This window comes from Suricata suricatta, chromosome 12, assembly GCF_006229205.1.
Source record: "Suricata suricatta isolate VVHF042 chromosome 12, meerkat_22Aug2017_6uvM2_HiC, whole genome shotgun sequence".
Lineage (NCBI taxonomy): Eukaryota > Metazoa > Chordata > Mammalia > Carnivora > Herpestidae > Suricata > Suricata suricatta.
The window spans coordinates 75,427,635-75,448,088 of NC_043711.1; the positions used below are offsets into that span (position 1 = coordinate 75,427,635).

The 20,454-nt window shown below is 39.8% G+C and overlaps 1 protein-coding gene and 1 long non-coding RNA gene across 5 annotated transcripts in view; one reads left to right on the top strand and one right to left on the bottom strand.

Moving 5' to 3' along the window:
• The first annotated feature begins 7,138 nt into the window (after positions 1 to 7,138).
• Positions 7,139 to 17,360, top strand: LOC115273727. 2 transcript variants are annotated; one of them, XR_003900919.1, is made up of 3 exons: positions 7,139 to 7,191; positions 16,525 to 16,547; positions 17,308 to 17,360. It is a non-coding gene; the product is annotated as an uncharacterized LOC115273727 (long non-coding RNA). The 2 variants fall into 2 exon arrangements; XR_003900918.1 differs by lacking the exon at positions 7,139 to 7,191 and adding an exon at positions 7,551 to 7,637 and having other exon boundaries at positions 17,308 to 17,353.
• MCM8 (minichromosome maintenance 8 homologous recombination repair factor) overlaps positions 12,919 to 20,454 on the bottom strand; it is a 48,621-nt gene continuing 41,085 nt past the window's right edge. For all 3 annotated transcript variants that reach the window (XM_029916948.1, XM_029916946.1, XM_029916947.1), the window contains exons 17-19: positions 19,298 to 19,374; positions 15,247 to 15,436; positions 12,919 to 13,193 (exon numbers count right to left, since the gene is read on the bottom strand). In XM_029916948.1, coding sequence (XP_029772808.1) covers positions 13,101 to 13,193; positions 15,247 to 15,436; positions 19,298 to 19,374 — 360 coding nt within the window. In that variant the 3' untranslated portion in view covers positions 12,919 to 13,100. The remainder of the gene's footprint in view (positions 13,194 to 15,246; positions 15,437 to 19,297; positions 19,375 to 20,454) is intronic.

The following is a 20,454-nucleotide window of genomic DNA, read 5'->3' on the forward strand; positions in this document are numbered from 1 at the left end:
AGCCTAGGCAGCCGGGCACGGAGCGCAGCAGGGACCCGCGGGTGCGCCCCTTGCCCGGCCGCGCCCCCAGCGCCCATGGGGGGCTGCGAAGGGCCCCCCACGAGCCGCGTGCCACGCGCGAAGCCAGCATGGCCCTTCGGCCGCGCCGTGGGGACACAGGCGGCGAGAACTCAGCAGCCTGGGGCACTGGCAAGCCGCCTCTCCATGGAGTCCCCGCAATGTCGGAGAAGCTCAGCTGTCTCCATAGCAGTTTTCAAATCCCAGCACGCTCCGCTTATACAGGTGGCCAGGAGCCGCCAAGGACGGACGCCTTCGCGACGCTTTTGCGACACCGCCGCTCCTGGGCTTCCCAGCGCCCCCGGCGGCAACGGAAGGCGAGTGCGGTTAGACACCATGGGCTTTCGGGTACCTGCCGGTGGGCGGTGCTGGCGACTCTCAGCCCCGGGTCGGGAACTGAGGTCCGCGGGGTGGGGAGACGGGAACGGGCAGGGCGGAGTGACGGCTTGGCCAATGTGGCTGGAGTGCACAGGAGCCATCGTGTGCCCGGGCTTGAAACTCTCCGAGCCCGGTGGCCTGCAGAAGGGCCCCCTCCGAGGTGTGTGCGACGCTGCGGGGGCGCTCCCGTGGGGGTTTTAAATATTAGTGGAGCGTCTGGTGCAGAAGTCATTAAAACAAGCTCCCGGCTCTTTTCCCTTTTCTGAACGTCTCATAGGCCAAAGATATGCGCATTAGAAAGTGTCAGTAGTGGCAGTTACTAATTGTTTACCAGGAAAGTGTTTACTACAGCTAAGCTTTAGTGCATTCTACTGTTTAGCCCTCCCAGCAACTCGAGAATAGGTTCCATCATTACCTTACTTTTACAGATAAGGAGATTTAAGCTTAGAGAAATTAAGAAACTTGCTTATTAGAGGAATATCCAAAAATAATTAAGAATCAGTTCATCGTTAACTGATTAGTATTATCCATCAGTTTTTAATATTGCAATGCTGAAGAACTATTTTCTTACTGAGTTCTGTGTCAACTTGGATTTGAATGGTTCTGACCACCTTGCCACCGTCCTCCCCACCCCATTTTGTCTGTGATGACAGACCCACATTAAAGTTGATCTTAAACTCTAACTTCAGGCAATTAGGAAAGGAAAAGACCAGCTGAATTTGAAAATCATTGTAGATTTGAGTATTTATCGAAAGAAATCCTTAATTTCTTATACACAGGTTGAAATACAGATATTGAGAGAAAAATCAAACTATACTAGCAATGTGAAAATAATTTTTTAGAAAAAATGGTCATATTGGAATCAAATACCTACAATTCTCATACATAGACATTAGAGAATCTTGTCAATCACGAGTAGGCAGTATTTCAGCCTCTCCTGTCTTTCTGGTCACAGAATTGCCTTTATTCACTCTTTCTACTTTTTCCTAATTTCTTTAAATGTTTTTATTTATTTTTGAGAGGGAGAGAGAGAGACAGCGTGAGCAGAGGAGGGTCAGAGAGAGGAGTCACAGGATCTGAAGACAGGCTCCAGGCTCTGAGCTGTCAGCACAGAGCCTGAAGCTCGGCTTGAATCCACAAACTGTGAGGTCATGACCTGAGCCGAAGTCAGATGCTTAACCAACTGAGCCATCCAGGCGCCCCTCCACTTTTTCTAATTTAAGATGGTGTCTCATTGTTTCTTGGAATTGTTCTCTCTGCTTCACAAAGTAAGTGTACCTGCTGCATCTGCCTGTAATAGTTGGCAGTAAGGGCATGGTCTTGCTTTTTTCTTATTGTAATAATCATTTCCTGATACATACGGTTTCAAATCATCATGTTAAATGTATGAAATGTTATATGTCAATTGTAGCTCAATAAAGCTGGAAAAAATTTTAATATACTAAACTACTATATCCCCCTCCCCCTTTTTTTAAGAAAGCCAACTTTACTATGGACTGTTGATATCACTGCTACGTCATCATAAAGTAGAACAGTAGAGTGTCTGCCATTTTGGCCTAATTTGTCATTTGACAATTACAGCTCAGTACACAGGACTAAAAAGTAGGGGTGCCTAGCTGGCTCAGTCAGTGGAGGCTATAACTCTTTTTCTTACAGTTCTGAGTTTGAGACCCATGTTGGGTATAGAGATTCCTTTTAAAAAACATCTTTGAACAAAACAGCAAATAAATAAAAAGTAATAGCAATTCCTCTTCCTAACATTTTTTTTTTTTTTTTTTGGAGACAGAGTGAACTCATGAGTGGTGGAAAAGGGGAGAAGGAGAAAATCTTAAGCAGGCTTCATGCTCATCAAAGAGCCCAACTCAGGGCTCCCTCCCATAACTATGGGATCATGACCTGAGCTGAAATCAAGAGTCAGACGCTCAACTGACTGAGCCACCCAGGCGCCCCTCCCTAACATTTTAAGACAAGAGAATATCCCAGATATTGATCTCTGATTTCATTTTCTAGAACATGACAGGTGTCAATAAGTGAACAGGTTAATCTGGGATGAATGATGGAAAAAATGCAGAAACCTATGAAAACATACGGTAAATAAAGAGTGTAACATATTTCCTAATATAGTTTAGAGGTAGGGAGAGGGCAAAGGAAACCTAAAAATTCTACAGTTAGTATTTGGTTTGTAATAAGTTCATTTTCTGTTTTATAATTCTATTAATAGTTAATTTCTATTCAAAAGAGGTATCAGGATGGCCGAGTGGTCTACGGCGCCAGACTCAAAAGGATTAAGTGGGCAGCTCAAATGTCTGAGGGGATTGGGGATCTCTGTCACTGAGCCTTTTCCCAAAATTGGGAAAAAATAATTTAAAAAGTAACAAATATCCAGGTCTGTAACAAATATCCAAATAAAAATCCAGATGTAAACACTAAGTCTCATGCTTGAAATTAATTTCACATTTTTATCTCTCTACTCTCTTTATTAGAATTATTTTGTAAAAAAGCAAAATATGCTAGTCAGGTATTTTATCCCAACATCTCTAGTCAGTCATGTAAGTGTTGACAGTAAAAGAACAAAAGAATATGAAAAGAAAAAAAGATTATAAATAATTAACCTTGGATAATTTAGCCACTTGATAGTGTACTTTAGTTCTTTGAAAACATAAATGCTATTAACAACCATTAGTAGCTATTGTGCAATCACAGTTGTACTGTGTTTGGCTCCTTATCCCTTAATTGATATTTTCCTGAGACAGTTGTAAAACTAAAGATCCTGCCCCTAGAGGTAGTAGTAACTTGCCACTTTTATGCTTTCCTTGGTAAGTTGCAAAGCACTGAAGGTCTGGCTCTCCTAAATATTAACACATACTACTTCTTTGCTAAAAATTTTTGGAAGCCTATGTTTGGGCTTTTGAAAATTCTGCTACCCAATCATTCTTTCTCACTTGTCACTTCTATTTGAAACATAAGCTTTTTGAAAAAAAATCTATCCCAAATCTATTAATATTTTCTGATAAACTGATGCACTAGAAATATGTTTGCTCTCCCCTTAAGTCATAGGTTTGTCATATTAAGTTTTTCAGCCTGGGACACACTAAACTTAAGCCACTTTCTGTTTCTTGGGACCAGAAGAAAATAATGATAATGCAAAGAAGTAGCTTTGCAAATGGATCTTATATAAATTATAGTGATTGGAAATTAAAGCAAACCAGAAAAATCAAATTCTCTATGAATCAAGTTAAACCTTGTATGAGTGAGCCGTAATTATTGACACTAAAGCCAGAGGTAACTGGTAACCCAAATAAGGTACAGGTCTAAATCATTGTAATAAATACACCAACAGCCTTAAATAGGAATAACATGATTGAATTTAGATTTAAAACACACCGTTCACAAGAGAGGAATTAGTGGTAAGGCCAACCTCTCAGAAATTGAGAGATTAGCTCTACCTGAACTCTATCATTTAGATTACTCTCTAAATTATTGAGAGATCTAAACTATTTTTTGTCAACTTCTAGTGCCAATTTTTCATCATTCCTTCCCACAAAAGTACTAAGAATTTTTATGGGGTCCATTGTAGGAACCTATAAAGCAAATAAAAATGCTCGCAGGGGCAGGCATTATCAACAAAAAAGGAAGGTCGTGATCATGTGTTTTGTAAGGTGGAGCCCACGTCAGACTCTGTACTGTCAGCATGGACCCTGCTTCGGATCCTCTATTCCCGTCTCTCTCTCTCTCTCTCTCAAAAATTAACATTTTAACAAAAATACTGATTCAAATGGGCACATGCACCCCAATGTTTATAGTAGTACTATGGATGGTAGCCAAATTATGGAAAGAGCCCAAATGTTCATCAACTGATAAATGGATAAAGAAGATGTGTGTGTGTGTGTGTATGTTTTTTAAAGGTATTAATTTAGCAACCCAGATATTCCCTCTTTGTTCTTGGCCTTGGTGAAGGTATGTGACTTTTCTCCAAGAACTACCAGAAAGGTGTCTAGTCTCTTATTAAGAACCTCTCATGTCCGGCTGCTATTTAGTTGGATGGATTCTGATGGTGCAGAATTAACAGCCAAAAAACAAAAAGAACACCCAAAACATTTTATGATCTCATAGGGGAGATGTCAATAACAAAATGTTGAAAACTTCCACAACTGAAATTTTAGCTGAAAGTCTTTTTCACTAAGAGATTCACCAAAATTCAGAGAGCAGGAGACAACAGACCAACATGACTTGCTTTTTTTTCCCCAACTGGTTTTCAGTGTCATGACCAGATTTCAGCTCCTACTGTTAGAATACCATTTCTAAGAGGGGCGCCTGGGTGGCTCAGTTGGTTAGGCATCCGACTTCAGCTCAGATCATGATCTCCTGGTTTCTGGGTTCGAGCCCTGCATCAGGCTCTGTGCTGACCACTCAGAGCCTGGAGCCTGCTTCAGATTCTGTGTCTCCCTCTCTCTCTGTCCCTCCCCTGCTCATACTCTGTCTCTTTCCCTCGCTCAAGAATAAAAATAAAAACATTAAGATTTTTTTAAAAAGGAATACCATTTATAAGATGTTGTATTGGTGTGCTGTTGCTCATGCAACACATTGCAACAAACTTAGAGCCTTCACACACATTTATTACCTTACAGCTCTGTAGGTCAAGAGTCTGACATGGGCCTCTCTGGGCTTTAAACAAGGCATTGGCAGGGATGTGTTACTGTCTAGAGGTTGTTTCCTTGCCTTTCCCAGATTCTAGAGCTCACCCATATTCCTTGTCTGATGCCCCCTTTCCTCCATCAAAAAGCCAACAGTATTGTGTCTGTGCCTTTCTTCTGCAGTCAGATCTTCTGCCTGATGCTCTCCCTCGGCCACTTTTAAGGTCCCCTGTGATTGTATCAGGCCTGCCTAGAGAATCTAAGATGACCTCCCAATTTTGGGGTCAGCTGACGAGCAACCTTAATTTTCCTTTGCTGTGTAACTTACCATAGTCACAGGTTCTGGGGACTGAGATATGGCTATCTTGGGGGGTGGGGTCAGTAATTACTCTGCCTACCAAACACGTGAACACGGTGTTCGAAGGTGCTTCTCAGGACTTAGAAGGAGAGCCATTTTTAATAGTAAAGATGATATACAGTCTTTAGGAAAGAGAAGGTTTGAGGCTCTCCAGTGTTTTGGAGATGTCTAGAGGAAGCCTGTTGAAATTATTATTCATTTATGGATGCAAACACAGAGGTCCTGTAGTCTCAATGAATTATTCAATGACTTTACAAGTCAGTGTACTAAGAATAGTTTGTTTAAATGTGAAAACCTCACTCAATTTTTAAACCTTTCCATTTGTTTTTATCGAAGTTGTGACTAATCTGGTAACTAATTCCACTGTGTAGAAAAGCCAATGATGAAAACCAATAGGTATGCCTTACCTTTCCATCCCCAGGCTCACTCACCACAGCAAACCTGATATGGCTTTTCTGTTTTTAGTTCTTCTGACGGTTACCTCCATCACTTTAAATAAAACCAGCATGCAATTTTGGTGAATTAATATTACCTCATAACTTTAAGTATAGTGCATAATCTGGGCGGAACGCTTTGGATAAGGGTGTATCAGTGAGGGTTGAGTTGCAGGAAACACAAACCACTCTAGCCACAGTATAAAGGATTCCAAAATGGAATTGGGTGCTTGTCTTATTGTTGCAAGGGCTGGAGGCGTGGGCACCCCATGCTGGGTCTCCAGAACTGACTCCCAGAGAAAAGTTGCAGATCTGGCTAGCCATGGGAGTGCTTACCCCCACGACAGTGAGAAAGGTGGAGAATCGCGGCGGCTGCCATCACACCACAGCTGCTTCTTAAAGACCGCTAGAATTGTGCAGAGAAATTAAATGTCTCCCGGATTACACATGCCACCGGAAAATAGAAAGCCAGAGATAGATGGCTCTCTTTTCACTTCCACCTTCCTGCTCTCACACAGGACATCGAGTCAGTGCAATCCTACTCACACTCAGAACTCTAACTGCAAAAGGGATTCGGGAAATGTCGTTTCGTTGCTTTCTCGTCTCTGCATGATAGGAAGGCACACTAGGAGGGTGGAATGAAGGCTGGGTATCAAATCACTGTATTCATGACCTTCACCTCTTTGGCTACGCAATATGCATGTTCAAAACTCTACCCATTCATAGACTTTGTATAACAATAGTATAACACATTAATGCAAGAACCAGATTTCCCTCCTTTATAAAAGGAGTGTTATTTATAAGGGCTCATCACTGATGGCGTGGTGCTTAGTCCTTTTCTGTTTCCGCTACCTTCTCACCTTGACAACCTTTGTCCCAAAGACTAAATGATCAAGTTGATTATCACCAGTCCATTTAAACCACTAGAGAAATAAGAGGGAGAGAAGGCAAATTGGTTAATGTGCAGGCCTTTCCCCAACTGGTCATGAGGCTCTAGTTAATGTTTAGAACTATCTTCCTCCATTCCCATTCCTCACTCCCTTTTTGCTCAGCCAGCATCTCAGCTGGTCTGGATACTTTACCTTGTAGAGTGACTCAAATCTTCATTCCTGAGGAGTCTGAGCCTTTAGAGAATCCCACCTGTAGCCTTCCATGACCTTTTACTGGTGGACGTGAACATAGGAAGATTCTCTTAAGTTTCAGAAATGTCCTCCATGCCCCCATTTGTTGGAGTGACGCAGTTTCCCCTCATTATCGAGTGCAAACCCTCTGACTTCTACTTCACAGGTGTAACAGCCCAGAATGTTCAGGTGGCCGTCTCAGCCTCCAGGTCAGTGGAGCCATTGCTGTGTCCTCTTATAGAAGTATGTCTCCTTTGGGAGCATCTGGGTGGCTCAGTTGGTTAAACATCTGACTTCGTCTCAGGTCATGATTTCCCAGTCTGTGAGTTCGAGCCCACATCAAGCTCTGTGCTCAAGGCTCAGAGTCTGGAGCCTGCTTTAGATTCTGTGTCTCCGTCTCTCTCTGACCCTCTCCTGCTTGTGCTCTCTCTCTCTCTCTCTCTCTCTCTCAAAAAATAAATAAACATTAAAAAAAAAGTATGCCTCCTTTGGAAGACCTCTCGCTAGTAAAAATTGGGCTTTACTAACAGTGATAAGATATAACTCTCACACCTTCTTTCCCAGGGCTGTGTATTCTGGCTACGGGAGAAACAGAATCATAAAGTGGTCTCTAGCTCGGGAAGGACCATAGAGGATGGTATTCCAGACCTTCAAGGTATTGCCACCTAGCTGGCACCATAACTGAAACATTGTTCATTCTAATGTTCCCTAAGGCCAGAGGCTTTTGGTTAATGGGGTACATACTAAGGACAGCATATGAACTTCGACCCATTGCCTTTCTTCAGTTGTAAAACTCCTTCATGAGAAGTACTATTACGTGGGGTATCATGAAGGTGAATTAAGTTGAATAAATTCACATATGGCATTGCCGACAGAAACAAGGCAGGAAGGACAGATATCCAAAATAAGCTTCCTTCTCACCTCCAGTGAAAACAAATTGCTGCCCCCTCGGGGCCCAGCATAAATTGGTCTGTCAGCAAGCAACAAGCTAGTGCCCCTGAAGTACAGTAGTGTGTTGTTTCAGGAGAGGTGGCTCCGCTGGCAAATTAGATGCTCAGCAATGGTGAGAGTCTATGTCAGCCTTGGTGAGGGGAAGTTCACACTTGGTGAGAGCAAGCCAAACTGCCAACCTTGGCCTCATGGTCACTTTGTTCATGAACTCATTGAGCAAGGACTGGGGTGGCTAGAGAGAGAGACTAGCTGACTTCATGGAGTAGGTGACATCCATTTGATTGCAAAGTTACTATAGTGAGCATTCAGGTGGACACAAATATTCTCATACTCAGAGCACATTCTGAGATGTCACATTCACATGTCTCTTCCCCAGACCGACTTCCACTCAGAAAATATTTACTGTGTGCCTTTCACATGCCAGGTTCTGTTATAGGAATAGGGGACTTAACAGTGAAGATAGTAGTAAAAAGTTCCTATCCCCGTGGAGTTTACAATCTAGCGGGGACTAAGGAAATAGACATAAAAAAAAGATGAATAAATTCCATAGTATATTATTTTGTGTTGATTGCTACAAGGCAGAGAAGGAAATTAGGGTGAGGGGAGTGCAGTTTTAAACATTGTTCAGGAAAGATGTCGCTAAGAAACTGACATTTGAGTAATTGCTCAAAGGAGTTGGGAAGATGAGCCATGTGGCGCTCTGGTGGAAAAGCAAATTGGATGGCAGAAACAGCATGTGCAAAGGCCTAAAGACAAGAAATGTACCTGGCATGTTCTAGAACCAGTAAAGAGACAAAGTGGGGCTGAAGCAGAGTGAGTGAGGAATTCAGGTGGGAAATCAGGTGAGAGTGTGAGCATAGGGCAAATGTAAAAGGCATCGTTCTGTTTAGTGGCTGCCCCCCAGAGCTCCACACCCCCCTACCCACCCAGCTATAATCTACAGTGGTCCTCTGAGTTTCCCGGGATTAGCGTCAGCTCGCACGCAACATGTGACATTTGTTTTAGGTGTACCTTGCATGTAAGAGTTTGTGAACCCATCGGAAAGTCTTTTTGTTCCAGTAAGTGAGTTGAGCCCATTTGCATTTATTATTATGACATACTTAGATTTAGGTTGACTTTTGTCATGAATATGTTGGACTCTTATTTTTAAAACTTTTCATGATGTAATGTTTTCTTGCTGTTTTTGTGTTTCTGTTCTAAAATTTGTACCTGGGATTTGTTTTAATCGGACTTGGTATGTTGACAGACATGAGACAATTGCCTTTGAAAGCATTAATTACATTTACCAAGAGAAGGGGGAATACCATGCCACAAAGGGCCACGTGGGGAAGCACCCGGGTTGGTCGGAAGGCAGAAGTGAGGGGGAAACCCTAGGTCTTTATTGCTGTAGTCGTGGGAAGATTTTAGGTAGGGATGTTCCCTACTGGGCAGGAAGTGAAACACAGATGTTGGGGTTTGTGGTTTGAGGGTTTGTTACTTGCAAAACCTGGGATTGCAGAAGAGATGTGAACCACTTTGGCTGCTAGGTTGGCCTTGTGATTAATGGATGCCAAATGGACAACACAATATGTAAGAAATCAAGAAGAGTTCCTTCTGATAATTTATTATCCTTTTCCCTGTAATTTTATATAATAGTAATAACCTTTGAATTTTCAAATAGTACCTATTATTTTACTCTTTCAACATAATGTAGTATGTTTATACTATATATATGATGCATGAACATACTATTTATATAGTATATATCCTTTAGTATATTTATACTATATACGTATGGTATGAACATACTATTTATGTAGTACATATCCTTTTCCTTCTCTCTCATCTGCCATTCTATTTTGTTTGCTGTTATCTGATTTCACTTTGGTGAAATATACTTTTAATACTATCAATAGATTTATCAGCATTAAATACCTCTTAAGCTTCCACCCCAGCCTTTAAAGACGAAGTTCTTATACTTACACTATCTACTTTTTCCCTCCTTTTTTTCAAAATCAGGACTTAATATTTACATTCTATTCTGTGGCAATTATCCCCATATTTATCTTAGTTTTTATCTTACAGTTAAATAATCAATGTACATTGCCCCAGTTTTCCCCCTGTTCATCTAGTTTGCTATAAGTCACATTTTAGTAGATTCTTCGAGAATGGTTCATGCTGAGTTCTTGTATGTTAGGAAGTGTTTGTTGGCTTTATATACATGAATGATATTGGTCGGGCAGCCTGGTACATTTGTAAAAGGCGAAAGATTTATACGATCTGAAGAGAAACCAGAGTATGGTACATTTGAATAGTCTCATGACACATGAGAAAGTTTGGCTTTATTGGTCTTGCCTCACTGCAGCAGAACCCAAAACACTCCCTAGCGCTCATGTTAAAGAGGCATAGAACCCACCCTTCATCAATCAGGTGTTTCTGAAGGAGATTTATATTTTGAATTCAGCAATTTAAGGAGACCCCATGAATAACTCTTTGTGGCTCTTTGGCATGTGTTGGGGGTGGGCCACATTCTTCCACTTTTCTACAGGGGTGGTCATTTCCCTGTGTCCCTGGTACAGAAGTGGCATCAGCGGGCCAGGGAGGCGCAGAAATTTCCTCTAGTGCCTTGTGCGGCAGTAGGGTGGCTGCTTCTTCAGGCCACTTCTAAGGCATGGTTTTAGAAATTGCTCCTTGAAGCTTAACCATTTGGTTTGCCAGTCTTCCAATAATGCTGTGAGCTAACCAAAATTCTTTTTAAAAACCCTAATTTTCCTAATCAAGTCAGTCAGTTTTTTACTATTTGCAGTGAAGATGCTGTAAATCATAGCCAAATGAACCAAATCTGACTACCTATTATTATTAAATGTTTTTTTAAAAAATTAATAATATTTACTACTCTCAACATGACATTTTTATGAAATTCAGGGGCACCTGGGTGGCTTAGTCGGTTAAGCATCTGACTTTGGCTCAGGTCATGATCTCACGGTTTGTGAGTTTGAGACCCGTGTTGGGCTCTGTGCTGACAGTTGAGTCTGGAGCTTCTTCAGATTCCGTGTGTCTCTCTCTCTGCTCCTCCCCTGCGTGTGCTCTGTCTCTCAAAAATAAATTTAAAAATAAATTTCTTAAAGTATACTTTAAGAAATACACTTTGTTGGTTTCTTCTAAAATATTCACAAACAGGCATCAATCATCTCAGCCTCTTCCCCCCTGTAAGGCTACGTGGGTCATCCTGACAGTTTTTGGCATCTTTTCCTAGTACGCTGGGGTTTAGGGTTTCAGTTGCTTCCCAGTTCACAGAAGATGGACTATGTATTTGTATCTCAGTTTCCTTATTGGTTTTAAGCAACTTCATAGGAGAGAAAGAGGAGAATGCCTCCATCTTGTTACGAGAAATCCTTTTTATTCTTTTGCTATTTTTCATATTCTTACATCAAGTTGCTTACAACTACTTTGGTTAAGTCCTGTGTCCTCATTTATAAGTGGTACAATCACCCACTGTCTGTGTATCCAACCTCAGGGGGGTATGTGTCAAAAATATGTTCCACTTGCTGGGGCAGCAGCAAAGTCTTTGTCCTTACAAAGCAGGACGAGAGAGGGTGGCTCGATCCAGAATAGTAGAACTCAAACCAATCAAAGGTGCTGAGCAAACCTGTTGCTGGAGTGATACAGGGATAAGAGAAAAAAAGAGGTAAAGGTAACACCAAGATTTTTGGCATGAGAGACCACCAGGATAGTTATTAAACATAATACAATTTCAGAATACCTGGGAAAAGGGAAGATCCAAGCATCTTCTCAAGAAGAAAACAAAGGTCACATAGAAGAAAAAGGCCACATGCTCAGAATAAAAATCGTAATGGCCTTGGATTTCTAAACAGCAACATCTAAGTTTAGTTTTTAGAAACTAAAATTTTATGCCTAATCCAGAGGTAAGGGTGGAATTTGCCTTCTGAACTCTTTCTCAGGAAGCTACTAGAAGATCAGTTCTACTAAAAGGAGGGAGTAAAACAAGAAAGAGGAAGATATAAAAGCCAGGAAATGGGAGAGAAAATAAGAAGTCCCGAGATGACAGCTGTGTAGTTCAAACTAAAGAAATCCAGGAGAGACGTTTTCAAGACGTTGAAGTAGACTACTTAATTTGATTGCATGTTCTGAGTGGACACTTAGACTTGCAGTGGAGCCTTGGGGCCAAATTAATGGTCAATACATAAAAAGCTAAGTAGTTGAATAACAAATTAACTCTAAGAAAAAGAGTCCCATACAAGAAAGGAAATGGGTAATATTCAATAGTCCTAATAATGTGAAAGCTAAATATAGATTTAACTAAAAATCATGACATACAACTAAATTAGAAAGAAACAGAAAACTGTGTATGTGTATTTATATATGTACACTGAATAGGAGAACAGCATTTTCACCCTCTGCATAATGAGTTGAGGCTGCTTAGTTTTACTGTAAGACTTACACAGCTATTGACTTAAAACTGGTGCATATTTGGGGCGCCTGGGTGGCTCAGTTGGTTGAGCATCCAACTTTGGCTCAGGTCATGATCTCAAGATTTGTGAGTTTAAGTCCCACGTCAGGCTCGCTACTATCAACATGGAGTTCACTTGGGATCCTCTGTCCCCTTTTCTCTCTGTCCCTCCCCAGCTGGTACTCTCTCTCTCTCTCAAAAATAAACATTTAAAAAAAAACCCACAAGTATATACTTAACCTTGGTAATAAAAATTTTTTTCAGTAGCTAAGATGTTAAGTTAAATGTGTCAATATAAATATTTCCAAACTTTTTTGAATTGAAAGTTGGTTTCAATTTATTTCTGAACGATATCTTTTGTGTCAGAACTATTTAAACATTAAGATGTAACTTAGCAAATGCTTACCCAGATGGACATTTAATATAAAAAAAAGATTAAATATTCACAAGAATAAAAGAGGTCAAAAATACTATATATAATATATATAATCACATCATTTAAAAATATAAACAATTTATTTTTCATCTTTCAGAGAAGCTGTAAAAAATAAAACATGGCTTTATAACTTTTTTTCCTATTACATTAATTTTAGGACATCATCTTCCAGACAACTATATATATATTTATATATATATATACACACATTTTTACATATTCTTTATTATTGAGATAGTTTTAAACTGCTAATAATCTCAGGAGATCCTGTGGTAGTCCTTTCACATAGTTTGAAGTTGGTAAACCTTTGGGCCTTTTTTCAAGAGGTAACCTTGGTCATTCAGTGATCCAATAAAATTTTCAAAATCAACAACCTGGAATAAAACATAAAAAAGCAGCCCATTAAATTATGCAAAATTATGATTTATAAAATGAATCTCTCAAACTGTAACAAGCAATTCTCAAGTGTCTTGGGCAAATCAATTTATTTGTACTTCCTCCTAGAGAAAACTGCTTACATATGAGCTTTCGATTCTATTGTGAGATTCTACTCTGATTCGCCAAGCTAATCAAAAACAAAAACTCCAGTGTCCAGAATATTTTTTGTACTTATTTTAGATTAGCTTCAAAACAAAAATTAGACTAGCTTCAATTTTGAAATTAAGTGGGCAGTTTTCCATATAAACTGTCTTACATGTTTAAAGTCATATTACATACATTTTCACTAAAACTTTTAAGTAGCAGAGCAGATGGAATAATGCCTATTTTTTAAAAAAAATTTTAATGTTTATTTTTGAGAGAGAGAAAGAGAGAGAGAGTGCACGCACAAGTGGAGGAGGGGCAGAGAGAGAGGGAGACACAAAATCTGAAGCAGGTTCCAGGCTCCGAGGTATCAGCACAGAGCCCAACGCAGGGTTTGAACTCACAAACCGCGAGATCATGACCTAACCTGAAGTTGGAGGCTTAACCAATTGAGCCACCCGGGTGCCCCTGGGATCATGTCTATTTAACAAATGAGGAAACTGAGATTCAAAGATGTTAAGATGACTTGCCCACAAAAGATTGTCAGAAAAACATGGAAAGTGAGTTTTGTTATGTTTCCCTCAACTATCAAGATGCTAAAAAAGAGGCAGGTACTCATTTTAGATAAAAACTGCTAGGTTTTTTTGTTTTTTGTTTTTAGGTAGGCTTCATGTCCAGACTGGGGTCCAACATGGGGCTTGAACTCATAATACTGAGATCAAGATCTGAACTGAGACCAAGAAGTGGATGCTTAACAGACTGAGCCACCCAGGAATCCTAAAACTGCTGTTTCTATTTTTTTAAAGCTCTGAGCAGCTCATTTCATAGCTTAAAGAAAATAAATCTTATAGCTTATTATTTGTCTGAAAAAAAATTTCAGACAAATAATAGTGATTCAACAATTCCATATATTACTTAGTGTTCATCATGATACTTTTTCCCAAAGATTTTGTTTTTATTTATTTAAGGTTATTTATTGAGAGAGAGAGAGAGAGAGAGAGAGAGAGAGAGAATGAGCAGGGGAGGGGCAGAGAGAGAGGGAGCAAGAGCATCTCAACCAGGCTCTGCATCATCAGTGCAGAGTCCAACGTGGGGCTCAAACCCACAAACCATGAGACCATGACCTGAGCCAAAATCAAGAGTCCAGTATTTAACTGAGTGAGCCATCCTAGGTGCCCTAGCAAAGATTTTATTCTTAAAGTTATCTCTGCACCCAACATGGGGCTGGAGCTTACCACCCTGAGATCAAGAGGAGCACACGCCAACTGAGCCAGCCAGGTGCCCCTGATAAAGTGTACTCTTAATCCCCGTCACTGATTTCTCCCATTCCCTTACCCACCTCCCCTCTGACAACCGTCTGTTTGTTCACTATAGCTAAGAGTCTGTTTCTTTGGGGCGCCTGGGTGGTTCAGCTGGTTAAGTGTCCAACTGGCTCTGGTCATGATCTCCTGGTTCATGGATTGGAGCCCCGCGTCATGCTCTGTGCTGACAGCTCAGAGCCAGGAGCCTGCTTCAGATTCTGTGTCTCCCTCTCTCTCTGCCCCTCCCCTACTCATGCTCAGTCTCTCTCTCTCTGTGTCACACACACACACATATACCACATCTTCTTTATCTCTTCATCTATCAATTGACACTTGGGCTGTTTCCATGATTTGGCTATTGTAAATAATGCTGCAATAAACACAGTGGTACATATATCCCTTTGAATTAATGTTTTTGTATTCTTTGGGTAAATACGCCACAGTGCAATTGCTGGATCATATGGTAGTTCTACTTTTAATGTTTTGAGCAATTCCCATACTGTTTTTCTCAGTCATCCAAATATTCTGATATTTAAAAGTTCTATATGTAATAAAGACCTCCTAATATCGTCATAAAAAAGATTAAGTATTTGGCTTATCATACCTGAATGTTAAGCTCTTTGGCAATCTGCCGAAGTTGTTGATACTGAAATAAATTATTGTAAGTCCTTTCAGCAATGTTGTTGAGAGCAGAAATAAATCTTTTTGCTGCTGACCTGTTGCTCATTCCAGAACCGTGCTGGGATCGCTCAAAATCTAGGTTTCCAAATTCATCAGAGTAAGTTCCTAACATGCTTAATGAGAAGGGAGAAAAACATAGTTACCCAGTGTGGTATGGCTATGGAAATTTTTGTCCCCGTTCATAAGAAGAAAAATGTGGAAATAACCATAGGCTCATGTAGCAAAGATGTCAACATGTATTGCTCGAACAGCCACTATGAAATTCACTATGGTACGAACTATGTGAGGATAAAAATATTTTTGGACACAGTTACCACTTTTAAGAAACATCCACATTTGAAAAGAGAAAAGCATAAGAATACAAAGTTCATAGACTATGATTTAAATGCCTGGAACATTCTTTTTGATTCATGAAAAAAAGAAATTCTAAACATACTAGGTTTAGGCTTTAGTGGACAAAAATATGTTCCCAGCTCCTAGTGCAGCACCTGGCAGATGAAAGATGTTTAAAAATACTGTGGGAATGAACTAGAATGGTTCTGCGGACTTGCAGTTATAATGATTAGCTATGAAAGGATCCACCTATTATTTCCAGTTCTCTGCTGCTTCCTCTTATTTTCACATCATCATCAAAGAAAGACATATGCATTCTTAATGGTGGATTTTAGCTAGAAGTCTGAAAACACCAGTCAGAGATAAAATTAGCCATCTCTAATCCAGCTCTGTGGCTGACAATGGCACAGATATAATCTCATAGCAAGAAGAAGAAGAAAAGGTGTAATTTAATCAGGAATTGAGTAATCATATCTAAATTGGCCACCTGCTAGGCAGCAGACTTATAGTGGTTAATAAAACAGATGTAATTCCTGCCCTCAAGAATCTTACAGCAACGAGTTTATAGGGTTACTAAAAACATAGCTTCACTTTGTTCCCTGAATGGATCAGAGCCTACATGAAAGAGAAAGCCATACAAATAGGAATGAGTCATCCAAATCAGACTGTAATAAATAGTAAGAAATGTACTATGATTAATGTAAGCATAATAAGCAATAGTTTGTTTCTTATAAAATACTTGTCAAAAATGCTTTAGACTATGTTATTAACAATATCTAAGCTAATTATAGTTAATCACCATATGCTACCACCCCGTTTAGTCTAACAATCCTCTGATTTAGAGACTATTCTTATTCCCATTTTACAGATGCAGAAGCAAAGTCTAATAAGGTAAGTGACTTGCCAAAGGTTACACAGCCACTGAGTGGAATATCTGGGATTTGAATCTGAGCTACATGGCTTCAGATGTGAAGACTTATAAAGATCTGAGTCACTGTGCTGAAACAGAAAAAAAACAATGTTTCATCTTTGAAGGTGGCTTTGAATAGAGTCTGTGATTCCTAGTATATTTTTAAGAAAACTTAACGTGAACTGTTGGCCATAAAGATTTAATTTTTATAGCTATGTGCTTTGATAACCATGATGAACTGTATCACAGTTTAGATTTTTCTTATTTCGGCTTTTGCTTCTGAGTTAAAATGTAGTTTTATAGATTCAAGACCACATTAAGTGCAAACATTCAAAACTCAAGAGAGGGCAACCCTGAAATGGAAGAGTCAATGCATGAGATGATTTCTAAGGTCAACTTTACTATCAATGCAGTGCATTTACTGAGGGTGTACTGTGTACTATGTATGCGCCCTGGGGGTACACGGGTCAAGACAGTAGATAGTCCATACTCCAGGAGAGCAGGGACCCTAAAGACAGAAAGGATAGTAATATAAGAGATAATTCACAATCTCAGTGTGTTTAACTGAATCTTGATATCGACCATGGAAATAGCAGCAGGTAATTCCAATCACTAGTAATGAACCTATTCTTCTTATCTGAAAATTTTAATAAAAGCCAATAAAGCACATTCAGTTCAGAGAAACAAACTGGTAATCTCATGTAGATACTGTATATTTAACAATGAGATCTCTTTTTTCAGGAGTTCAGGAGTAAACTGACAGCCTAGAACTAATTCAGAATCACCAGCAAGGCAAGTTTGAGAAGTAGTAGAAAAAAATATAAAAGTTACACCAGAAATATGGAAGAGTTCCTCTTGGATGGAAAAGTACATGTAAACACCGTCCGACATGAGGATTCAGACAATCAAAACCAAGATGGTATTTTTATTGAAAAGGTTTAATGTGTAATTTATCTTGGGTGTAATGCTCAGATATGAGAACGAATCAGATCAGGGGACTTAACTGTGGAGAAATACGAGATAGCTGTTTGAGGCAATGTCTGGAGTCTGAGGCCTACGGAAACTAAGTTATTAGGGTAAAGCCTAAAAAGAGAATGTTACAGGTAAGGGAGGGTGACAAGGTAGTATGGTCCCTGATTCACTAGACAGCCAAAAGTCCATGAAGAAGCACATGGCATTATTCAGGAGAGCCAGGCACCAGTAGCCTAAAGGGTGAGAGATCAGTAAATGGAAAAGGAAACCAGGAGTAGCAATGTTAGCCTCACCCCCACAGGTGGAGCCTTTAAGAGCAGGATGCTCAGGGGCACCTGGGTGGCTCAGTTGGTTAAAGTGCCTGACTCTTGGTTTCCGCTAAGGTCATGATCTCATGGTTTGCAGGATTAAGCCCCATGTCAGGTTTTGCACTGACAGCGTGGAGCCGCTTGGGATTCTCGCTCCTTCTCTCTCTGCCCCTCTCTTGCTTGTGCACATGCACATGTTCTCTCTCTCAAAACAAATAAACTTAAAAAAAAAAAGCAGTCTGTTCAGAAAAATTGTAAAGAGGCAACTTTTTATCATTAAAAAAATTTTTTTTTCCTGTTTTTTATTTATTTTTGAGAGACAGAGAGACAGTGTGAGCAGAGGAGAGTCAGAGAGAGAGGGAGACACAGAATCTGAAACAGGCTCCAGGCTCTGCGCTAGCTGTCAGCACAGAGCCTGATGTGGGGCTCGAACCCATGAACTGTGAGATCATGACATGAGCTGAAGTCAGACGCTCAACCGACTGAGCTACCCAGGCGGCCCAACATCTTATTATTAAGTAAGAAAGAAGTCCTTACTGGTGGTGCTTGTTTTTAATTGGGAAAAAAGAGTCTAAATTTTTTGGAATTTTGGTTAGGTTCAGTGGCTTTGTTTATTCGTGAAAAAAGGATCTCTGTTCCTTCCTTCCTCCCTCCCTCCCTCTCTCTCTCTTTTTTTTTTTAAGTAAGCCTTACACCCAACATGGGCCTTGAAGTCAAGATCCTGAGATTAAGAGTCACGTATTCTACCAACTAAGCCAGCCAGGTGCCCTGTAGGCAATCTCTAGGTTTCTTATTGGTCTGGTCCGCCAGGAAGTTAGGCCCACCAGAAGTCAGGTAGACAACTGGCATTTATGGCCATTCCTTTATTTCACATGCTGGTACACTGAATCCCTGGCAGCACATTGTGTGAGACAATCTAGTAATTCCTAGACTCTCTGGTTGCTTACCAATGGTAACTGGAGGGTCTCCAACACAATAAAGTCAACTGGAGAGGGAATGACACCAGCCTGGTGAAATTTTCATCTACGAGACCCCTCAAACCCTAGCACTGAGTCATGTAAAAGAGGAAACTGACAGTCCAAGCACTGTGTAATATTAAACCAACAGAATATTTATACAAAAGGGAGTATGTTAGGAATTGGTTGAAAGGGTTGGTAGTCATTAAGTGTTAATGATTTAATGATTTTACCCATTATGAGGCTGTTGCTTTTGCGTATTCTCAAAATATGTATTTTTGAACTGATTTTATAACTGTGAGACTGTATTATCCATTCAAACAAATTTTAATATAAAGATTATTTATTTATACAAATGTTTTAAACCAAGAAAATATAGTTTGTTCAGAGGATCCAATGGACTAAGTAAAAATAGTTTTACCTGCATAATTAAATATTTGAGATGAAAAGATGACTGATATTTCATTAAAAACAGCATTCGAGATTTAATTTTACCTATACTTCATAACTTCAACTATATCCTCAGCATCTTCTTTGGTTGCTTCTTCTCTTAATTCCAACCTTGCTCGTGCCTTTGAAAGAAAACAACCATTTTTAAGTAACAATAGTAGGTATATTTAACATTGTTTGAGCAGGTAAAGTATGTCTAAGCTTATTTCATTTATTCATTTTACACAAAAACTGATTGGGAGACGAGGACTCTAATATGAAAAGTCAGAATAAAATTATCTGAAAACTTGAGTATGAAAATAATCACTCACTTAAAAAATTTTTTTTATGTTTATTTATTTTTGAGAGAGAGAGAGAGAGAGAGAGAGAGAGAGACAAGACAGTGTGCAAGCAAGGGAGGAGCAGAGAGAGAGCGAGGCAGAGAATCTGAAGCTGAGCTGACACGGGGCTCAAACCCATGAACTGAAGATTATGATGTGAGCCAAAGTTAGATGTTAAGTGACTGAGCCACCCTGGCACCCCAATCACTCATTTAAAATATGGATCAGGGGCACCTGGGTGGCTCAGTCGGTTAAGCGTCCAACTCTTGATTTTGGCTTAGGTCATGGACTCACAGTTTGTGGGTTGAAGCCCCACACTGGGCTCCACGCTGACAACGCAGGGCCTGCTTGGGATTCTCTTTCCCTTTCTCTCTGGCACTTCCCGCCTTCTATCAAAATAAATAAATAAACTTAATAAACTAAATAAAATAGATTAAAACCTATTTTTTTAAAACCTATTTTTACTTGACATATATTTTTCTGAGTGTTCATTTCAGAAAATTTAATTATGAAATACACTAGGTTTTTCCTTGCCTTTTACTTTCAGGAAATCATGCCACACATGATGTGTTAAAACAACACAGAAGGATTAATATGATTTTAAAAGCAAAAAGCCTAAACTCCAGGTATTTTTAATACCAGAATTCTATTAGCATTCCAAACCTGTGAATAAATGTTACTGCCATTAGAAAAACAGATAGTACTCTTATGGACCTGTTCTGTATCAAATCAAATACTGACGCATTCCATATTCCCATATACTCAACTTAGAATCTCTGAATCCTTAACTAACCTAACCACCTGTCACACTCCAGGAGTCTTCAATGTCATTAAAAGGGGAACAAAAAGTTGCCTAGTTAGTAACTGGTCCTAAGCCTAGAA